The sequence below is a fragment of the Ostrinia nubilalis genome, chromosome 20 (assembly GCF_963855985.1).
Source record: "Ostrinia nubilalis chromosome 20, ilOstNubi1.1, whole genome shotgun sequence".
Classification (NCBI taxonomy): domain Eukaryota; kingdom Metazoa; phylum Arthropoda; class Insecta; order Lepidoptera; family Crambidae; genus Ostrinia; species Ostrinia nubilalis.
Window position 1 is genome coordinate 3,823,190 of NC_087107.1, and position 21,041 is coordinate 3,844,230.

At 35.9% G+C, this 21,041-nt stretch overlaps 2 protein-coding genes across 5 annotated transcripts in view; both read left to right on the forward strand.

The window, feature by feature from the left end:
• The first annotated feature begins 594 nt into the window (after positions 1-594).
• On the forward strand, positions 595-2,341 carry LOC135081722 (acyl-CoA Delta(11) desaturase-like). The gene is made up of 3 exons (XM_063976510.1): positions 595-828; positions 1,010-1,346; positions 1,429-2,341. Exons 1-3 carry the CDS (start codon positions 651-653, stop codon positions 1,877-1,879), a joined length of 966 nt encoding a protein of 321 aa, XP_063832580.1. The 5' UTR covers positions 595-650; the 3' UTR covers positions 1,880-2,341.
• A 676-nt stretch (positions 2,342-3,017) lies between these two features.
• LOC135081482 (facilitated trehalose transporter Tret1-like) overlaps positions 3,018-21,041 on the forward strand; it is a 35,207-nt gene continuing 17,183 nt past the window's right edge. Inside the window, exons 1-2 of one of the 4 annotated variants that reach the window (XM_063976191.1) lie at positions 3,018-3,105; positions 13,762-14,060. In XM_063976191.1, the coding sequence (XP_063832261.1) occupies positions 13,998-14,060 (63 nt within the window). In that variant the 5' untranslated portion in view covers positions 3,018-3,105; positions 13,762-13,997. Of the gene's footprint in view, positions 3,106-3,165; positions 3,264-13,720; positions 14,061-21,041 lie in introns of those variants that run through there. The other 3 variants (XM_063976190.1, XM_063976193.1, XM_063976192.1) reach the window with 3 other exon arrangements.

Consider the following 21,041-nt stretch of genomic DNA (forward strand, 5'->3'; position numbering starts at 1 on the left):
AACTAAAAATTAAAAATATTGCGTATAAAAAAGTTCAACCCCAATTTTCCACCCTTGGGGGTGAAATATTTTCTTCAAATTCGCATGAAACCACCCTTTTGATAATAGCTATTCAACAAAAAAATAATCGTTCAAATTGATTTATAATCGGCGGAGATATTGCGTATAAAAAAGTTCATCCCCAATTTTCCACCCTTGGGGGTTGTTTTTTCTATTATTAAATTTAAATGGGACCACCCTTGAGGTATTACCTATACGCCGAAAAAAGATTTGTTCAAATCGGTTCATAATTGGCGGAGTTATCGCGTAACAAACATAGAAAAAAAAAAAAAAAAAACATACGGGTCGAATTGAGAACCTCCTCCTTTTTTGAAGTCGGTTGAAAATAGAAATGTGACATTGTTGTCTGCAACTGCAAACCCTCTGCACATTATTATTCTGTGGTTAAAGTAAAAAGAACAATGTTTAACGTAAAGATAAATTTGCATTTAATTGTTATTTGAAGGTGATGAATGCCTACCTAACATTAGTAAAAGTTGTATATATATGTTGGCTTTTTCACACGGGTTTCATTTAAATCTATAGATGCTACACGCGTACTACCAGTGCCATTATTTGGTTTTAATAATAAGACTATAACTAATATAAAAATGGCCGAAATACCAACCGACCCAAATGAAAATCCAACTGAGAAAAACATTCCAAAGAATAAACAAGGATCAAAAATAATTTATCGATACGTCATCTCGTTTAGTTACTTGCACCTCGCTGCGTTGTATGGCTTGTACTTATGTTTGACATCAGTGAAGTGGCCAACCATTGGATTTGGTAAGTGTTAGAGTCCCTGCAAACCACAAACTTTTTATCAGCTTTTAATTTGTGTAAGAAATCGCCCCAATGTTTTTAACAGTTTTTACACGGCCTGCTTGGATAACTTCACGGTCTCATGCATTCGCAAACCAAGCTTTCGCTATGTATGTGTATATTCTCCATGATGTCTATTTTTCAGGTTTGCTTATGTATCACATAACTATAATAGGCATCACTGCAGGTGCCCATAGACTTTGGTCTCACAGAAGTTACAAAGCCAAGTTTCCCCTACAAGTAATTCTTATGGTGCTAAACAGCATGGCGTTCCAAAACACAACTATAACATGGGCCAGAGACCATCGAGTGCACCATAAATGCTCCGACACCAATGGTGATCCTCACAACGCCAACCGTGGATTCTTCTTCTCACATATGGGATGGCTGATGACCAAAAAATCGGACGAGGTGATAAAACAAGGGAAGTCTATGGACATGTCTGACTTATACAACAACCCCGTTTTACGTTTTCAGAGAAAGTAAGTTCACTTAAATATTGCTTGAGTATGTACTAGTAATTTGTTGGATTTGAATTAAGTTTGTTCAAATATCTTGTTGCAGATATGCGTTGCCAGTAATTGGTACTCTTTGCTTCATTCTCCCGACTTTTATACCGATGTATTTCTGGGGTGAAACTTTGAACAATGCTTGGCATATGAACATACTCCGCTATGTGACGGTTCTGCATGTGACGTGCTGCATCAATAGTGTTGCCCACAAATGGGGCTACAAGCCTTACGATAAAAATATATTGCCGAGTCAAAATGTTCTGCTGAGTACTTTTGCTCTTGGCGAAGGATTCCACAACTATCACCACGTGTTCCCGTCGGACTACCAGGCATCTGAGTTTGGAAATAAGAAGTTGAACCTCACTACTTGGTTCATCGATTTTTTTGCGAAGATTGGATGGGCATACGATATGAAGACAGCTTCCGAAGAAGTTGTAAGGAATCGAGCGGAGCGAACTGGCGATGGAACTGACCTGTGGGGTGCACGTGATAACAATAACTAATAGAAAAAGTAGAATGAAGTCTAAATTATAATTTATTGAACAAGTTTGGTTTATTTATGTAGGTAGACACTTGTAGTCGAATTCCACAAAGTACCAGAAGATGAATCAAAGTATAAAAAGCCGATTTAAGTACCTAAAGCGTCCACTGCAATGATGATAATTGTGCTTTTTACCTTTTTTCGGCTGGATACTTGGCTTAGTCGGGCAGATTAATCATACAAATTCGGGCCCAACTATCAGCCGACTAAAAGTCGATGGCCTGCGCCTAGGCCTTGTCAAACATGCATTGGTCTACAGTTCATTCGATGAAAGTTGTAAGTGGAAAAAATCTATTAGTTACCTAGTTGGTTAAATAGTTTTCGGTAACAATATGTTATAGCTGCGAAACCTTTGACCTCATGTAGTAATTGTATTGGTTTATTTCATTTCATATTTAATGCTTTATTTTTAGCTTGGTTGTTTAAACGCCTGAATGAATTTTACTCACAATAAAATTACTTTAACAAAATGTTTGCTGTTTCATTAGAACCACTGACTTTATTGACTACCTTATAATGTTTAATAATACTCGTATACTCTAAGAATAAGTAACGATGAAGTAAGAATCATTTTCTATAATTATTACTACTAGGTACTCATTTTTACTTGAAAAAATAAAAGAATAGGGTAAGGTAGCAAATTTCTCCATAGCTCAGTGGTTAGAGTAGTCACCCGGCAGGGGAAAGGACTTGCATTTGAATATTCGTAAGAATTTTTTTTCAATCAAATAAAAATATCTTTAACCATTCATCATCCATTCAAAGTGATGAACTTTGAAATTAGGTGAAGTATCGTATCCTACTTTGACAGAAGGTAATAAACAACAAGAGATTAGTCAAATAAGAATTAATAACATTTAAACTGCGATGTTACAGAGTTGCTATAGTTCGCAAGAACTCTATATTTTCTTTAAAGCTATTATGCTGATCCAACAGTACAGCCTGTATAATATTGATTGAAGTCATTAGTCAAATTGGAAGCACGCTAGTCAGTTGACCTGACTCCGATCGAGTTGGCGGACGAGTCGCGTACATCACCAAAGACCGCGGGATATAGTTTCGAGAAAAAAAGTGAAATAAAATAAACTTAAAAAAGTGTAAAACCAAAAAAATAATTTGGATATTAGTGCCTTTTGAGTGTTTTGAAATTGACAATTAGGACAAAATTATGTAGTGGACTTTATGACGGTAAAAAATATTTACTTTTTTGAAAGTTTTGTAACTGTGGCATTTAGCTCTAAATATGTAGTATTTACCCGAATATTTTCAGTTCCATAATAAAACTGTAGCCTACTTTTTCTACATTTTTAATGCGACGTAAAATCTAAAAACGTGTTTGAAATTGGGTAAGATTGAGAAATATTTTAATTACTTACGTGACAAAATTGTCTGTTGACAATCTTTCTAAAAACTCAGCACATTTTGCTGACAGTAAAATACTGTTTTCAGGTAGGTAGTAGCTACGTAGTAGTATTGCGAAATTCTAAAGCTTGAATGTTTTGAAATAATAAATGAAAAAAAAAAATTTTTTTTTTCAAGCAATAAGGAAATTCAACTGAAAATTATCTTGTCTTTTCAAATAATTAGGTTTAACCTTTTAAGAACCGGTAGTTATCTTTCCTGGTATCATTAGAACATCATTGTTAACTAATTATGAAAATTATCAGGCAATTTCAAACATTTACCCAAAGGTCAATCATCATTTATCAAGAATTTTAATTGATAATCTCAAGGAAAAGCTTTTTGCTGATGACTGTTCTAATAAATGTTCGTGAAATCTATTGTGGGCACTTCTTCGAAATTGCATTCTTCGGCTGATTCATATGGACAAATTTCAAATTCAATTTTAGGTCTGTAACATAGACTCATATGAAAATAGGTACACCCAATAACGGTACACCCAATAACATATATTTGGATAAGGGACTCGTTTTTGTAAAGTAGTTTTCAAGATATCGACGTTTAAATATTTTGTGCCCATATGAATCAGAATTTGTTACATATTAATCAAAAATAGAAATAAAATTTAAAATCTTTATGTACAAATTAAGAAAATAATCATATTATAACAAAAAAAAAGATCTGTTGTTATGAAAACAATATCAGTTATCAAAATATTACGAGAAAAAAAAATGCAACGAATTCCACAATAAATCGTGAAAAACATTTTTCTAAAACTTTAGTATACATCCATAATATTTTGTCATCATCATAATCATTTTAACCATAAGATCCACTACTGAACATAAGCCTACCCCAATGATTTCAATAATGACCAGTTGGTAGCGGACTGCATCCAGCGCCTTCCTGTAAGTGAACGTTCTACACTGAGCTTTCCGGCACGTGGCTTCCACTCCAGAAACTTGCTATCCATTGGATGGTCATCTAGGCCATCAGTTTCAGTTCTGCATACTATGTGTCCTGCCCATTATCACTTCAGTCAGCTTGCTAAAACATCGGACTATGCCAAAAAAACCAAGCACACTCCATTCCATAGTATGGTATGCAATTTTGTGGTTCGTAAGCCTATAATGGCCGTTGGGGCAGGAAAGTTCTTGAGTGGCGACCACGGGCTGGAAGACGTAGCGTGGGCAGGCCTCCTACTAGGTGGGCCAACGATCTGGTAAAGGTCGCGGGAAGAGCCTGGATGCGGGCAGCGCAGGACCGTTCATTGTGGAAAACCTTGGGGGAGGCCTTTGTCCAGCAGTGGACGTCATTTGGCTGAAACGAAGCCTATAGTGAGAGGCCGCTTTTCAGAACAATATGTCATCACTGATAACACACACTGGATGTAGACTTTCATCTTATGGCACTAAGGTATTTTAGATGACTCTACCAAGCTGTATCACTTATCCAAGCTATCGTTGTTGACGTCCACCCACAAGATGAAGAAGGTGAGATGAGCTTATAGAGGTTGTGACAATGGCAATCAGTTAATCTCAAAATCATTGGAGGCCTATGCTCAGCAGTATTATTATGTGCTATGAACGCCATAAGTGTAGCTGAAATAATAATAAAAATGAATAATCGTTGGGCAATTTCATACAGATGGAAAGCATTGGGGGAGGCCTATGTTCATCAGTGGACGTCCTATGGCTGAAATGATGATGATGATGATGAATTTCATACATAAAATAAGCAACAAATATGCTTGTGTTATGGTTCCTAGCTTAACGGATATACTACTTATTTACTGTTTAAACATACATTATTCATAGTATAAAAAGGATGATGATTTTTTTTATTCATAACAAAACCGCAATCACATCTGGTCGTAAGTGAGATGCAGTCTGGGATATCATTCTCAGCTAATAAACACCTTTTTGGTGCTTGATAGATCAAAAACTAATTTATTTTATGATTCATATAGGGCCATGACCATATGAATCACGCACAGATGAATCAGTTTTTTACCTGAAATCGAGCAAAACTCGTCATACATACAAACTACAGTGTTGTCATTTTTCTACATGAATCTATAACCGAAAAGCATCACATGGAAGACAGATTAGATTTTTAATGCAATAATATAATTTTATAAAGTAGGCATTGTAATCAGCATGCCACCTGAACCAAGCACAGATGATTCAAGTATTTGTCACACCGGATTCTAAGCCAACCAGCTCCACGTCTGCCTTCTAGCTCATCCGTTGCAAGATGGGCTTGCCTCCACGCCAGAAACCAGACTCTCATGATTAAAACCTGACCAGTTATGATCAAGAACAGCTCACGCCATATGAATCAGTATTTTATGCCGGACACTGCTTATTTATTTTTTTGCGAACAAACTAACTTAATTAAAATTATGACACATTTTTTTGTAGAAAGACAACTCATTAGCTTTCGAAATAATTTTAATTTATATTGATATATCAAAAGGAAAATGCTACATCAACCATTTTGTTCCGGAAAATGGCTAACGGACACACCATATGAATCAGAGAATCACACTTCAAATATTTTTAATTTGTATAAAGACAGCAATTATGTCAAAAATGTAATTTGCGCCAGATAGGGCTATAGCTAAGCTATACGAAAAAAAATATTGCATGCCATTTTGTTAGTTGGTTACTGAACTATACCCAAAGACATCGAAAATTTTGCCTCCGAAGAAATACCCTTGTATAGTACATAACCACTCACTGATTAATCACGAAATCTTAGAAACTTTAACACCTACAAACTTTAAATTTGTAGGTTCTTTATGGGGTGTGGTAGATATCCACTTATAACGAATTTCACGAAACTCCACCCCTAAGGAGGTAAAACGGGATCCACGCGTACGTACGAGTAATTTATATTAGTTTGAAAATAAGTTACTCAACTATTGTTATTTTTCAGGCTTTATATTTTTCTTTCAATACAAATTATTTGCAACTAGCAATATAGAGTTAACTAAAATCACACAATAAACGCGATGACCATATGGTGTAGTGGTTTGCGTATTACTCTAGCGGTGGTTGCGAGTTCGATTCCTGCGGGAGACAGTTTTAATAAGCCTAAACCTGCTTACATGGACTTATGTTATTATTTTGTACACCTTAGGCTTCGTTGCACCATCTCACTTTGACAGTTACAAAAGTCAAAAATTTTTCAAACTCCTTACAAAAAACTCCGGTTATTGTTATAATTGCGGTTAAAGTTAGGTGGTGCAACTCAGCCTTAGTGATATTGCAATGTTGACAAACTTCAGACTACAGAAGAATTACTTTATGGTTTATATGTATGCGGAAGTGTTCAAAGATATTAAATGAGGACAAAAAGACTTTAAATCATAAAAAATACGCGCATTAATTGTAACCTCATAGTTTATCAGATCGATTAAGGTTAAATTTGTTGGGTCAGGTCAAAGAATAACTTTGGCTCGTGCTATTTTGTACCTACTTATCACCATTTTGTTATTATTTACACATATTATATAGTTAAGTCAATGAACCTTTTCAGTAAAACATACTAGGCATTAACCACTGGGGCGATGATTAATATTTTAAGGTGTAGTGAGAGTAAGTAGGCTGCCCTTTTGTCTCAGGGAGAGTCCCACATAAGTAAACCACTGGCCGTCCCCATCAGCCATTTCCCGACGAAAAAAAGGTTTAGTGAGACTTGTGAACTTTAATGCAACTCTAAAGTAGTACGAGTATATTAGTAGCAAGAAACGAAGATGCTTTCCTTAGCAAAACATAAGATGTGGATATAAAATTAAAACGAAATACACGTTATGCTTATCTTTTAATATTACGAAGCTGCACTTTTGAGAGGTCAAGATGATAAAAAGACAAAATTATCTAAATAAACTAATATCTATTTAAAACAGAGATTTTGTAAATAGCAATAGCAATAAGCAATAGGTTAAGTTTCTCCCGCTACTTTTAGAATAAAATACATAAAAACTGAATGCCATACTTTTTAGTATTTCTGTATTACTCGTATAAGTACCTATTCATAAAAAATACACTACTGCCATCCAAATTATTTCAAAATACATAAAAATTCACACTCACATTTTCCCCCAGAGTGATTCGAACCCGCGACTGGTCAGTACTTCGTAGTAGTTAAAGCATTAAAAACTATTATCAAGTGTCTGTAAACACACACATTTTCGAGAACCAGTAGGCTTAGGAAGCGTCGCGATAAGCTTTTATCGATAAGATTAAACGCGATAGGCTCATACATTTGTCGTCTAAAATCATAAGATTTTATCACGGCGCTCATCCTAGCCCGGCAGGAATCGAACCAGGGACTCGTTGTGTTCAAGGAGATCCACCATGCTGCTAAGAAACCATTAAAACAGAATACGGGCGACATTTTTAAACGTTTAATTATAAAGCAATATTGATAACCATGCCCATGACTTTTCGATTCAAATTGATATTCAGTTCGAAGTGTGTTTATTACTGTTCATTTCAATAATAAAACATTCAACTACCTCTTCACAGCTCTTGTTCAAATAAAGTGGCTATAACGTTAATGTGATCCAGCAATATTAATATTATTTATTAGCTCTGTTATCACTTAACTTATTTTAATATTTGCATGTCATCAGGTTTCATAGCTTGATGTGTTATGAATACGGTTTTTTGTAACGCCTTTTTCTGAATGATTATCTTTATTAATCAACCAATCAATCGATCAACATGGAAAGCATTGGGGGAGGCCTATGTTCAGCAGTGGACGTCCTATGGCTATGATGATGATGATAAACCATGTTTTTGTTTTTTTTTAATTCTATTTTCTGTTCTATTATTTTGTCTGCGAATTCAGCTGCATGTATTTTGATGTGTCTCGGAGTCAATCAAAAAGAAGTTATAAATTAATAAACTAGTAATTTATTTAAAAAAAATAGCTATGTTATCTGTCACGTCGCGACAAACGATACAATAGTGTATTGTTGTAAATTAGATTGCGATAAGACGACGCTTGCGCAGCATATCGTCCCTTAGCTAACAACACCGCGTAAGTCATTTTTACCAACTTTACAGGAGACGAAAAAAACTGTTTATTTTAAAAAATCGGTGGATTTTTCTTATTGTTACTTATTAAATACTTTATTTAGCGGTTAAGAAATAATTATTTATACTTAATTTGATGATTTACTTTATTTTAACCTATATTTTATGACTTGAGCGGTATTGACTGATTTTTTTGTAGAGTTAGGCGGTGTTGTTTGCCGAAATGTAAAGGAATAAGGTATTAATAGATGATTTACAAAGAAATTTTTTATTAAGAATATTTAAAAAAATAATTAAACAATCATTATAACCTATGACCTATCCTATCTTTAACCTAAATCTTTAGAATCACAGTGTGTAGATCAAATATTGTGAGGGGGGGCCTTCAACGCGAAACTGGGCAAACGAAACGACAATGAGCTGGAAGTGGGGCAATTTGGGTACGGAGAGAGAAACGCACGTGGCTAACTGCTGGCTGGCTTTAAGGAGAGGGATGATGAACTCCTTCTTCAGAAAGCCAAAACAGCTAAAGTAGATTTCGTTGCATCCCAATGACGCTATGAAATATGAGATCAAATTCATCTTATCGACGTAGAAGCATGTTGTCTATGTGGTCAATTAGTTCAAAACAGGAAGCAATCACCAAATGGAAAGGGGCACATTAAATATAAGTCCGAATATCGATAGATGTCGACTGATAAAGTCTACACTCCGCCCAGCGTCCATCCAACCTCGAAAGCTCAACTCGAGTTGCAAAATCGTTTCCAATGCCATACATTGCAAAAATGTGGAAGAGTACAATGGCAGGTTCTTGGGAATTGTCCAAATGACTGGGTCTAAGGAAACAAAAAAGATCTCTGATCTCTGATCTCTGATCTGATCAATAACCTTATAGAAGAGAGACGAAACATGGATCTGCAGTCATCTGAAGATGCTACTCAGTATCGGCGTCTTAACAGATAGATCTCCAAGTCTTTTGACTCGCGACCTACGCATATAATACAGACGATTGAGCATAACAAGGGCTCTAAGGTGTTCGTAAGAGATTCGTCTGTCTGTTGGCCAAAGCCAACTGACCAAGCTGAAGACCGAGAATAGCGTCGTTACAAATCTAGCCGAAGACCAAGATCTAGATTGACCGGACACAATAAATAAGATATCCTGAACGCCAGTCTACACGAGCTTGGAATAGCTCTGGAACAGCTGATAAACAACAAGGCCCCGGGTGATGATAGAATTACGGCTCAGCTTTTGAAAGCAGGTGAAATTAATGTCGATGCTAAAGGCTCTTTGGAAGCTGTTCTATTCCGTCATCCTCGAGGGAAAAACTCCTACGGCACGGCACAGAAGTGTGGTGATACTCTTCTTCAAAAAACGGCGATAAAATATTGTTGAAGAATTATAGGCCCATCTAACTTCTGAATCATGTCTACAAGCTGTTTTCGAGTAATTATGAATCGTCTAGCTCACCAACTCGACGTTTTCCAGCCTCCTGATCAAGCTGGTTTCCAGGCTGGCTAGCAGGCTTTAGTGTCTTAGATCACATACATACGCTGCGGCAGATTATACAGAAGACCGAGGAGTATAATCAGCCACTTTGCCTGGCGTTTGTGGATTATGAGAAAGCCTTCGATTCGATTGAAACCTGGGCAGTTGTTTACGCCGTTTATGTCCTGCTTCTTGTAATTGTGCACATAAAAATTCATCACCTGAACTCGGAATACTTCAAGAATCAATTCCTTCACCATCAATAGTGTATTTCACTTATATAACTTCCTAAAAGAATTAAAATTCAGTTTGAAACACCGCCTAAGTTTGAAAAAAAAATTGTAAACACCGCTTAAGTAAATGAAGATATTTTCTATTATCATTTCCTTATATATTAATACGCGTAAATCATTAAAAAATACATTATTATATAACTTACCTCTTAATCTTCTATTAAAACTTCTTTCATAGACCTTTTCGCAATAAAACTCACTTAAAAATATAAAAATTACGGAGCGCGAAGGAACTTTACGAGAAATGTATGGCAGACTAACGACTTGAGCGGTATTGCGAGGCAAACCGACTTGCGCGGTGTCACTAAAATTCAAATTACGGCTTCTTATTGGCTGAAATCTATAACATGTGACCAATGGTTAGACGCGCGATGAGCAGATCTATCCAATGGCATTAAAATGTCAAAACCGCCAAAAATCGACTTAGGCGGTGTTGTTAGCTAAGGGACGATATGCGCCAACCATGTTTCAGGGGATTCCCCTTTTTGATTCTATGGGATTTATCGGCCATATTTTTTTCAGCTTCAGCTAGAAAACGTAGCGATGTTCACTTGATCGAATCTATCAGAAATATTATGTCTAAAATTTCAGTTTTTTTGTAACATCAGTATTAAATATTTGTTACCTTTACGTATAAATTATGAAAAAAATATTGTGTAGGTCTTACTGGTATTGAACTATGAAATATTCCATTGTAATTAAATCCATATCCATTGTGGTAAGTGACAATTTAAATAACTCTACTCTCTTATTAATTGATTATTAAAATCAAGAGAAATAACCACTTTGTCAATTAGTTTAAAAAGTTTGAGTGTTTTTTAATAAAAAAATATTTAATCTTAAATAAATTCCTACATGTATGTTTTATATTAACGACCAAACTCATCAACTAAAAGATGGGCTATTAATTTATTTATATGTGATTTGGGTGTTCTATTAATATTATCCTTATCTTAGAAAAAACCAGTATACGAAAACTAGAACTCTATTTTTTGGAACTAAGATATTATCTAGGTTATTTCGGTAACTAAAAAGGGGTTTCAGAAAATGTTTTTCATCAGCTCATCCACGGTAATTCCCAAAGTTTTAACTATATGCTGATCTAAGAATAATAATTGATAAGTTATTTAGTTTTCCTTTTAAAAACTGCAGTCTAAAAATACATTAACAAAGGTACATTTATTAATATTACTAATATATCAGTGATTTTTTTTATAATAATCATACGGCATAGAATTCTTACTTAACAACTAAGTAGGTTGTGTGAAGATCTATTTTCGTAAATCATGATAAAAACACGATAAAAAACGAAGGCCGGTCCCGCAAGTTTTGGCATGTTATGGTAGGCTTTATTGAGGTAGCGTTAGTTTTTGAAACTCACACATTGAATATTTATTTACCTATCCAATAGTGTTGCTAAGCGCAAAATTCCAACGGCTGAACCGATTTGGCAATTAAGATACTTATTATTCTGTGATTAAGATAAGTTTTTCGGAAGATTAGTTTTAAAATAATGTTTTTAAATTCAGGAAATAGGTGGGTCTAACCTTTTTCTTCTTTTATCTATGGGCAAATAAAATTAACGAAAGTACGATATCTGCCGGATCGGTTGTGGAATCCTAAAAAATATTTGAAACATGACCTCTCTGTCTCTCTAACTTATGTATTTACTATTATTTCATTATTTACAAGACTAACTAATGTGAAAGTAAATAATATGTTTGTAACGTTTTATTTTCAAAACAAATTTCATAAACAGTAAGAAAATGGATGGATGAACCACAGAAACTTGAACTTGAAATAGTCTAATGTAGATCCGCCAGTTCCAAATTCGGTATTTAATTATTTTAACGTATATTATGTACAATATACATATTCATATAGGGCGTGTGATTTAGCTTATGAATAACAAAGGTGATCAACATTTTTGCCCCTTAGACGACTATTTTTCGATTTAACGAAAGATTATATCAGTGATTTGTACATAATTTTTACATAAGATTTTGACAAAACATTTATAAACGGTTTATACAATGTTTTGTCATTTCTCAAGTAAGGGTTGAATGTCGTTCCATTTCAATTTTGTATTTATTTGAGTGTTAAAAAAAGAATATATTGCGCCCACATTTTTCATTGTAGAGACGCTCGAAGGCTTTCTGTGACAGATCAAATACAAGCAAAGAAGAGGCAAAACCTAGTCTTCCATAAAAAAAATACATCTCTAAAGTCTTTATAGTGCAGTCTGGTAAATTTGACCTTGCTTTAATTTGTTTATTGACTTTGTTGATAACACACATTTCCGTCGTAGTAAATTAATGATTATTAATTAATTAACACTCCATCCCTGTCAATTATACATCCATTTGCATGGAAATCACCAAATAAATCAAATATTGTCTAATTGATGTTAACGTTTTTTATTTCTGTAAAAAATATTATGTTCCAAACGTTTTTATCGCAAGTCCATGTTAAATTAAAAACTTGATGTAAGTATCAAGTGTCAAATAATATTATTAAAATTTAATAATTTGATACTTGAATCGCATATTACATAACTACGTACAGTGTACAGTTTAGATATCAAGTTCTCTCATGGTTGACTGTGTAGAGTCTTTGTAGCTACTTATTAATTAACTAAACAAAAACTTAGATCGTATATATTATTATCTTAGGCATTATTATTGACATCTTAATTTAACTTTTTTTAAATAAAAAATTAATAATGGCCATCTGTATAAAAGTAAAATCTACAAAGGCAAAAGTTAGTTTTTGAACCATAGTTTATTAATTTGTATCGGTTTTTAGATGGAAACATCTAAAATTAGTCTTTGATGCCATATATCATGTTGAATTGAAACGTATTTACATTTTTAGCAGGTTTCTTAGTATTCAAATTGCTACAAGTTTTTTATTCTTAGTTCGTCAAAGTTAATGCTATTTTTTTTTTTTTTTTAAAGATTATTAGTAATTTGTTATTACACAAATTACTAATATTCCCGTTAGCCCCTCGTACTAAGCTAAATATGCTTGTGTCACGAGTGAGCTCACCACAATAGTCGAGCGGCGGCGATCACGAGTCGGCCAGTCCGACCCCTTCACCGTTCGGCTATCGTGGCTTCTATCTATTAGTGTCAGTTTACTATTTAATTGATAAATAATAGTAGATTATTTCAAAAATTTGGAATAATGTTTTTATAACATGTAAGCTGGACTAATGATCATGTTGTTTTGTAGTAAAAAGAAAAAAAACTGATAAAAACAACCATTTATAGTTCTGTAAAGTATTTCTCTCATCCAAAAGTCAACAATCAATATTGCGTAGGATTTTTTATAGTAGCTAAATGTAAACAAAAATATTATTAAGTTCTCCTACTTTTATGGTTATGCTTAATAGTTCCTTAAAAAAGTTATTTAAACAAATATTTGGCTCTTACAAGATGAGTATCAGCGACATGTGTATTTAGTTGTTACAACTGAATGGAAGAACAGTTCTAAAATCTAAAACAACCGTCAAACCAATGTTGAGTAAATATTTTCAAAATAAAGAGACAATAATAATTTATTGTATTATAGATTTCTCACACAACTGTATTGTTTATTCTATCTCGCCTAAGTGCTAAAATAGCCGAGCATATCCAGCTTTACTACCGATAAAGTAACGTAAACACGGCAATAAACTGTCTTATAATAATATTGTGATAATAATAAGATAAAGATAAACAATATACCTGTAATTAAAATTGAATCGTGCATTCTGAAAGTGCATTACTCCCGGGAAAGGTGAACTGTGCAGAAGTGACACACAAGTGATACAGAAGTGACACACAAGTGACAAGTGAAGTGATTTGAAATGACGAATCAAGTGAGTGAGCCAAGTGTGCCAATCAGCAGAGCTAGAGTCATTTTGTCACAGGTAAGATATTTTGGATTACTCGTTTTAAGCAATATCATCCTGATGTCTTTTGCTTTTGGTGTTCACTGCTGGAGAACAAATCTCTAATTTATGATTTGGCACTGCTGGCCAAACGGGTTGGCTTACAAGGCTGAAGTATTTCAGCTTTTGCAATGTTTTAAAAGGCAGCAGCATTCTTGTACGATTTCTATTGAATGGGATATTGGAGAATGATGATGGAAATATTCCTGAACAAGAGAATTTTGTGAAGAATCTCATATTTTAGTCAAAATTGAAACAATCTTGTTGCCATAGCCCGTTGCTGTAGGCTTGTGTTTCGAAACCTTTGAACCCAGAACTACAAAAAATTCCACCATAAAATAATGTTGTTTTATGACTTGATTTATTACTTGATAGTCCATGGCTAATTGATTCAATCTTCACGTTTCCACGTTAAATTACATTTAATTGCCATTATGTAAAGTCGCTAATTAATTATTATTACATTTAAAGAATTTTAAGAAAACCTAGGTTAGGTTCTCTTCATACTAAGATGAATCAAGAGATACTCCCACATAAAAAAACATGAAATAGGTATCTACTACTTAGTATAATAGTGGTCGCTTACTATGGGCCTCATAAGAAGGCTCAAGGTCACCCAAAGAGCGATGGAGCGTGCTATGCTCGGAGTTTCCCTGCGTGATCGAATCAGAAATGAGGATATCCGTAGGAGAACCAGAGTGACTGACATAGCCCGAGGAATCGCTAAAATCAAGTGGCAGTGGGCGGGGCACATAGCTCGAAGAGCTGATGGCCGCTGGGGCAGGAAAGTTCTTGAGTGACGACCACGAGCTGGAAGACGTAGCGTGGGCAGGCCTCCCACTAGGTGGACCGACGATCTGGTGAAGGTCGCGGGAGGTACCTGGATGCAAGCGGCGCAGGACCGGTCTTTGTGGAAATCCTTGGGGGAGGCCTTTGTCCAGCAGTGGACGTCTTTCGGCTGAAACGAACGAACGAACGAACTTAGTATAAAAGTAGTAACGAAATATACCTACAACAAATTACCTACTTAACTATGACAACGCAGTTAACTCATACCTGGAGAACAGTGAATCCACTAACTCAGGTGGGATACAAACCCATGACCTTTTGCTTTCTGACCTTTGGTTAACACGCGATAGATACCACCTGAGCTCCCGAGGTTTTGGTGCTAAACTTTGACACTTGCAGACATTTTCTATAGTTATTTAGAGCAAAATGAATGAGAAGTAAAGCAGTACATTGTATAAAGTTAACGTTTTATGCCCGTTTTCACCATCAATCCCTAATTTTTAAGTGACCCCTATGGTAACACATATGTAATAGGAATTTTGTTTTTATAAAGGTCACTTAAAAATTAGAGATTGATGGTGAAAACAGGCATTATTTTCGTATTACTGCCAAAGCCCATTGAAAACTCGTTTAAAAATATTTATAATCTTTCGTTTTATTACAACGCGGCAACGCTCTGAAATAATAACTTGTTTCTTCTGGTACCTATAGGTCAGTTTTGGATAAAATTTTCCCTTTCAACTGCATTACAAACAAACAATCGCACTAACAATAATATTTACTATTTTTATAAGACCAGTATAGATTACGGGACCTTGGGGCTCTCCTCGCTTGACTTATCGGTCGGTGGTCTTTGAGACGTAAGTACATACAATGTTGCAGTCAAACCTCTTTAGTGGTTAAAACTTAGTACTTACTTTAATTTTATTTTAAGGTTCTTTAACTTGCTACAAAGTTAACTTTTCGGGTCGACGGACTTCATTTAATTTTATTTGGTGTACCTGTTCTTGTAAGCTTGATCTTCTTTTTCTTTTTCATAGCCAATCCCATTATTTGGGAAGTAAGCTTAGTATATTCCTTAGTAATAAGCGCATTTAGCTTGTTAAAAGTACTGAAAATGATAAGGAAATTAATAATACAAACCTACATAATGATTCGGACACAGTAATTATCAAAATCTATTATTTAAAAAAAATCGTCCAAGCTCGAACTATAAAATTACGATCACTAAATAAACACGTTTTTTTCACACAAGATTTATTGGTTATAAATAAACATTTTTAACTTACAATATTATTTTAAGCCCAAGACCAATGTACTTACAATACTACGAGTATTCGCTGTTGTAGAGTTTTAATTACGCCTAAATTCCAAAATTTTTACGGCTTGCTTAATTAAAATGGACAGACGAGTAAACGTTCCCCAAAGATCGACATTAGGCCAAAATAACAAGTTGGTAACCAGTTATTTTAATGGAAAATTCTAAGATATAACAGATTAAGTGGTGGCTCTACAAGGTTGGAAAGCGACGCCTCGGTTTGATTGAAAAATAAACAGTATACAGGGTGATTCGTAATGCTATCAATAAATATAATATACAAGGTGTAAAAAGATGTGAAGATCCGTCATTTTGGAAAAGGTCTGATTGGGAGGCTTTTTTGTATGGGATACCTTTAAAAAAGGCATTTTCTAGTAAAAATTATTTACATTATATTTATTTGGTCAGTATAACTCGTAGTAAAGTTTTTTTTTATTTTATGAAAAACATAAGACTACATTTTCGTTGCAAAATAGCAACAACAGAAGAATAACAAATGCTACTATGTTTTGCTTGATCGCTATTGTACACAAGCTGGTTAGTTATTTAGCAATCACATGTAAGCGAGCACTACTGGGAAGTAAAATCAAACTACCCGAACGGCACTAGTAGGTTATAATGAAGCCGAACGAGTGTAGTAATTCCTTCCGTTAAGCTTTGTTTTTCAACAGATACTGCCGAACTAAACTCTTATTTATACATCTTATGGGAATATATTTATCATGCGGTATTTTGAAGGAACACCCTGTATTCCTGTTCCTGTTCGAGTCGCCAAATAGACCAGGGACCCGGGTCAAACATATTGACGGCAATTTGTTCCAATTTATATTCGTATTGATTGATCGTATTGGAATTATTACTATGTAGGTACCTACGTATATTCTGAATGGGAATAGATTGTTGTTAGATGAATTCACTTTGCGTTTGGCAGAAAACTTTGAATCAGTGTGTGCCTAATTAAGTAACTAAGCAAAATATGTATTCCCTTAAAAACTGAGGCAAATCTATACACTCTAACTTAACACAACAAGTAGGTAATGTACTATAAGTGTAAGTAATTATTTAACAAGTAGGTATATGTATACTACATTGTATTAGTAGGCTTTATAGTCAACTAAAATAGACGTGGTTTAATCTAACAAGGGGCTAACGAGAACTTCGAAATCGAAGCATACGGAATCATGTTTCTTTTTGATCAATGAGGTTGATTGATGTTTATAATGTCACTAATTGAGGACACCGAGTAATTCACAATTTGTGTCTGCCATCAGGGATGTGAATCCACAACTTTATGGTTAGAGAGAAGCACACAACATCACTTTACATTCTTAATTAAGTTACTGAAACATTTCTACATAATCCAAATTAGGCGTCTTCCTATAACAAGTATCTAAAAATATCTAACGCATTGTCAAACACCTTTACAGTTTAAATGCCTTTTTTAGAGTCAATAAAAATATTGCTATTGCGAATAGTTGCGCAATCCTCTGACAACAATATAAAGTTTATATGGCGTCGGCATTTCTAGCCAATAGCACTAAATTGGTATTTTTGCCACTAATACATTACAATAGTTTGACTATAATTAATACACTTTTACTATCTGACATTTAATCTGTTAATCATTTGGTTACATCCCAATAGAAATTTCGAGTGCAGATCAAACCAATACAATACTCGTACACTATTCCTAATCGTAATAAGAAAAATACCTTACATGATGTCTGTAGTACTTACTGTCAAAAGCACATCTTACCACAAAATAAGGATATTCGTCAATGAATTTTGGAGTTTACCTTAACTTTATGTTTAAAAATCAATAGAGGAGTTGATGTGCTGTCGACTCACGCACACCGTTATTAATATCGTTTAGAGCTTGAACTTGAGTTTGAGTTTATTAATAAATTTAATGCAAATGCGGAATTAGTCGTAAATACAAAATTATGATCAAAATACTAAATTTGGATATTAATTTATTTATAGCTCATAATATGTGACTATTAATATTTTTAGTGTTTACTTTGTTACAAATATTTATAGTTTTATAAACTGTTGTCAAATGAACATCTATGTAAATAATGTTATAATATTGAATTTCACACACTTCACACCCACATACAATTAATTAAAAACTTGTTTAGAATTAAAATATGAGCCGAGGATGTTTTAGAGAAGTTTACAACAAGACCCGTAATAATAGCGCGAGCTCTATTTAAACACCCATTTTAATAAACAATAACTGAAAATATTGAATATAGATTAGAGAGAGAAAGTTCCATATATTATGGCAATGGGACTCATGGAATAGGTAAGTCTTCCGGCGACTTGACCTACTTTCAGCTTGGTCCACGGGCCAAGTCGATTAATTTCGTCCTTTATGATGAACTTTTAGATTTGCAAAGAACTTATTAAAAATTTTCGTGCAATGAAATAGTAAATTATACTCGTAGACTATAAAAACGGATCTATCACTAACTATAACTTTTGCATACGCATCCCAAAAGTTAAATGCAAATCTCTATCATCAGCCTATGACTCTACTTACATTCTGATAATATATCAAAAGCACGTTGCGTGTGTTGCGTTTCATGTATTCGTTGGTAATGGTCTCAGATTATGCGTTTAAAAAGAAGCCTGTTCTATAAATACCGGTCGATTAACCGGTTCACAAACTGTCACAAAAACATCTTAGAATTAGAGCTTTGTTGTTGTTAATAGCGAAGGCTGTGGATGGACAATTCGTTCGTTCGTTCGTTTCAGCCGAAAGACGTCCACTGCTGGACAAAGGCCTCCCCCAAGGATTTCCACAAAGACCGGTCCTGCGCCGCTTGCATCCAGGTACTTCCCGCGACCTTTACCAGATCGTCGGTCCACCTAGTGGGAGGCCTGCCCACGCTACGTCTTCCAGCTCGTGGTCGCCACTCAAGAACTTTCCTGCCCCAGCGGCCATCAGCTCTTCGAGCTATGTGCCCCGCCCACTGCCACTTGATTTTAGCGATTCTGCGGGCTATGTCAGTCACTCTGGTTCTCCTACGGATCTCCTCATTTCTGATTCGATCACGCAGGGAAACTCCGAGCATAGCACGCTCCATCGCTCTTTGGGTGACCTTGAGCCTTCTTATGAGGCCCATAGTAAGCGACCACGTCTCAGAGCCATACACCATCACTGGCAACACACACTGGTCAAATACTTTTGTCTTGAGACACTGCGGTATTTCGGACGTGAGAATTTCGCGAAGCTTCCCGAACGCTGCCCAGCCGAGTTGGATTCGACGATTAACCTCTTTCTCGAAGTTGGACCTACCTAACTGGACTGTTTGTCCCAGGTATACATAATTGTCAACAAGTTCGAGTGTAGTGTCTCCAACCTTCAGAGGAGTGGGTACAACACGGGCATTTGACATAATTTTTGTCTTGTCCATGTTCATTTTAAGACCCACTTGTTGAGAGGCTCTACTGAGGCCATCGAGCATTGTGTTTAGGTCCTCCACGGTCTCAGCCATGACTACGATATCGTCCGCGAAACGAAGGTGTGTGATATACTCGCCGTTGATATTTATGCCGAATCCGCTCCAGTCCAGAAGCTTGAAAACATCTTCCAGCGCGGTGGTGAACAGTTTCGGAGATATGACATCTCCCTGTCTCACCCCTCGCTGCAACTGGATAGGTTTCGAGTTCTGATCCTGGAGGCGGACCGACATTGTGGCGTTTTCGTACAAGCCCTTCAGCGCTTCGATGTATCTATAGTCAATTTGGCACCGTTGGAGAGACTGTAGCACTGCCCAGGTCTCGATCGAGTCGAAGGCTTTTTCATAGTCCACAAACGCCAGACAAAGTGGCTGATTATACTCCTCGGTCTTCTGTATAATCTGCCGTAGCGTATGTATGTGGTCTATGGTACTAAAGCCTTTTCGGAAACCGGCTTGTTCGGGAGGCTGGAAGTCGTCGAGCCTGCGTGCGAGACGATTCGTGATGACTCTCGAAAACAGCTTGTAGACATGGCTCAGAAGTGAGATGGGTCTATAATTTTTCAACAAGGTTTTGTCGCCTTTTTTGAAAAAAAGTATCACCACACTTCTGTGCCATGCCGTAGGCGTTTTTCCCTCAAGTATGACGGAATCGAACAGCCTCTGAAGAGCCTTTAGTACCGGCGTTCCGCCTGCTTTCAGAAGCTCAGCCGTGATTCCATCATCACCCGGTGCCTTGTTGTTTTTCAGCTGTTTGAGAGCCATTCTAATCTCGTACAGGCTGACGTCCGGGATATCTTCGGTGTAGTGTCGGGTCAGTCTAGCTCTTGGGTCTTCGGCTAGATTTGTGACAGGTGTACGTACACTCGTGTATAATTGTCCGTAGAACTTCTCAACCTCTTCCAATAACTCAGGCCCCGACGAGATGTCTCTGCCATCCTCGGTCTTCAGCTTGGTCAGTTGACTTTGGCCAACAGACAGATCCCTAGCGAACACTTTAGAGCCTTTGTTACGCTCAATCGCCTCTTTAATACGATCTGTATTAAATTGGCGTAGATCGCGAGTCAAAGACTTGGAGATCTGTCTGTTAAGACGCCGATACTGAGCAGCATCTTCAGAGGACTGCAGAACCAAGTTTCGTCTCTCTTCCATAAGTTTATTGGTGAGGTCAGAGATCTTTTTGGTTCCTTTTGGACGACGGGTTTTAAAGAACTTAGACCCAGTCGTTTGGACAATTTCCACGAACCTGTCATTGTATTCGTCCACATTTTCGCAGTCTCCTAGGCATTCGAAACGATTTTGCAACTCGAGCTGAAAGCTTTCGGGGTTTTGGAGTTGGATGGGCGCTGGGCGGAGCGTAGACTTCATCAGTCGACGCCTCTCGAG

Excerpts from the sequence above, each read along its gene's own strand:
- LOC135081722 (XM_063976510.1), top strand. The coding sequence starts at position 651 with ATGGCCGAAATACCAACCGACCCAAATGAAAATCCAACTGAGAAAAAC. Across the intron at positions 829-1,009 it reads GTGGCCAACCATTGGATTTG|GTTTGCTTATGTATCACATA; the intron begins GTAAGTGTTAGA and ends TCTATTTTTCAG. Across the intron at positions 1,347-1,428 it reads GTTTTACGTTTTCAGAGAAA|ATATGCGTTGCCAGTAATTG; the intron begins GTAAGTTCACTT and ends ATCTTGTTGCAG.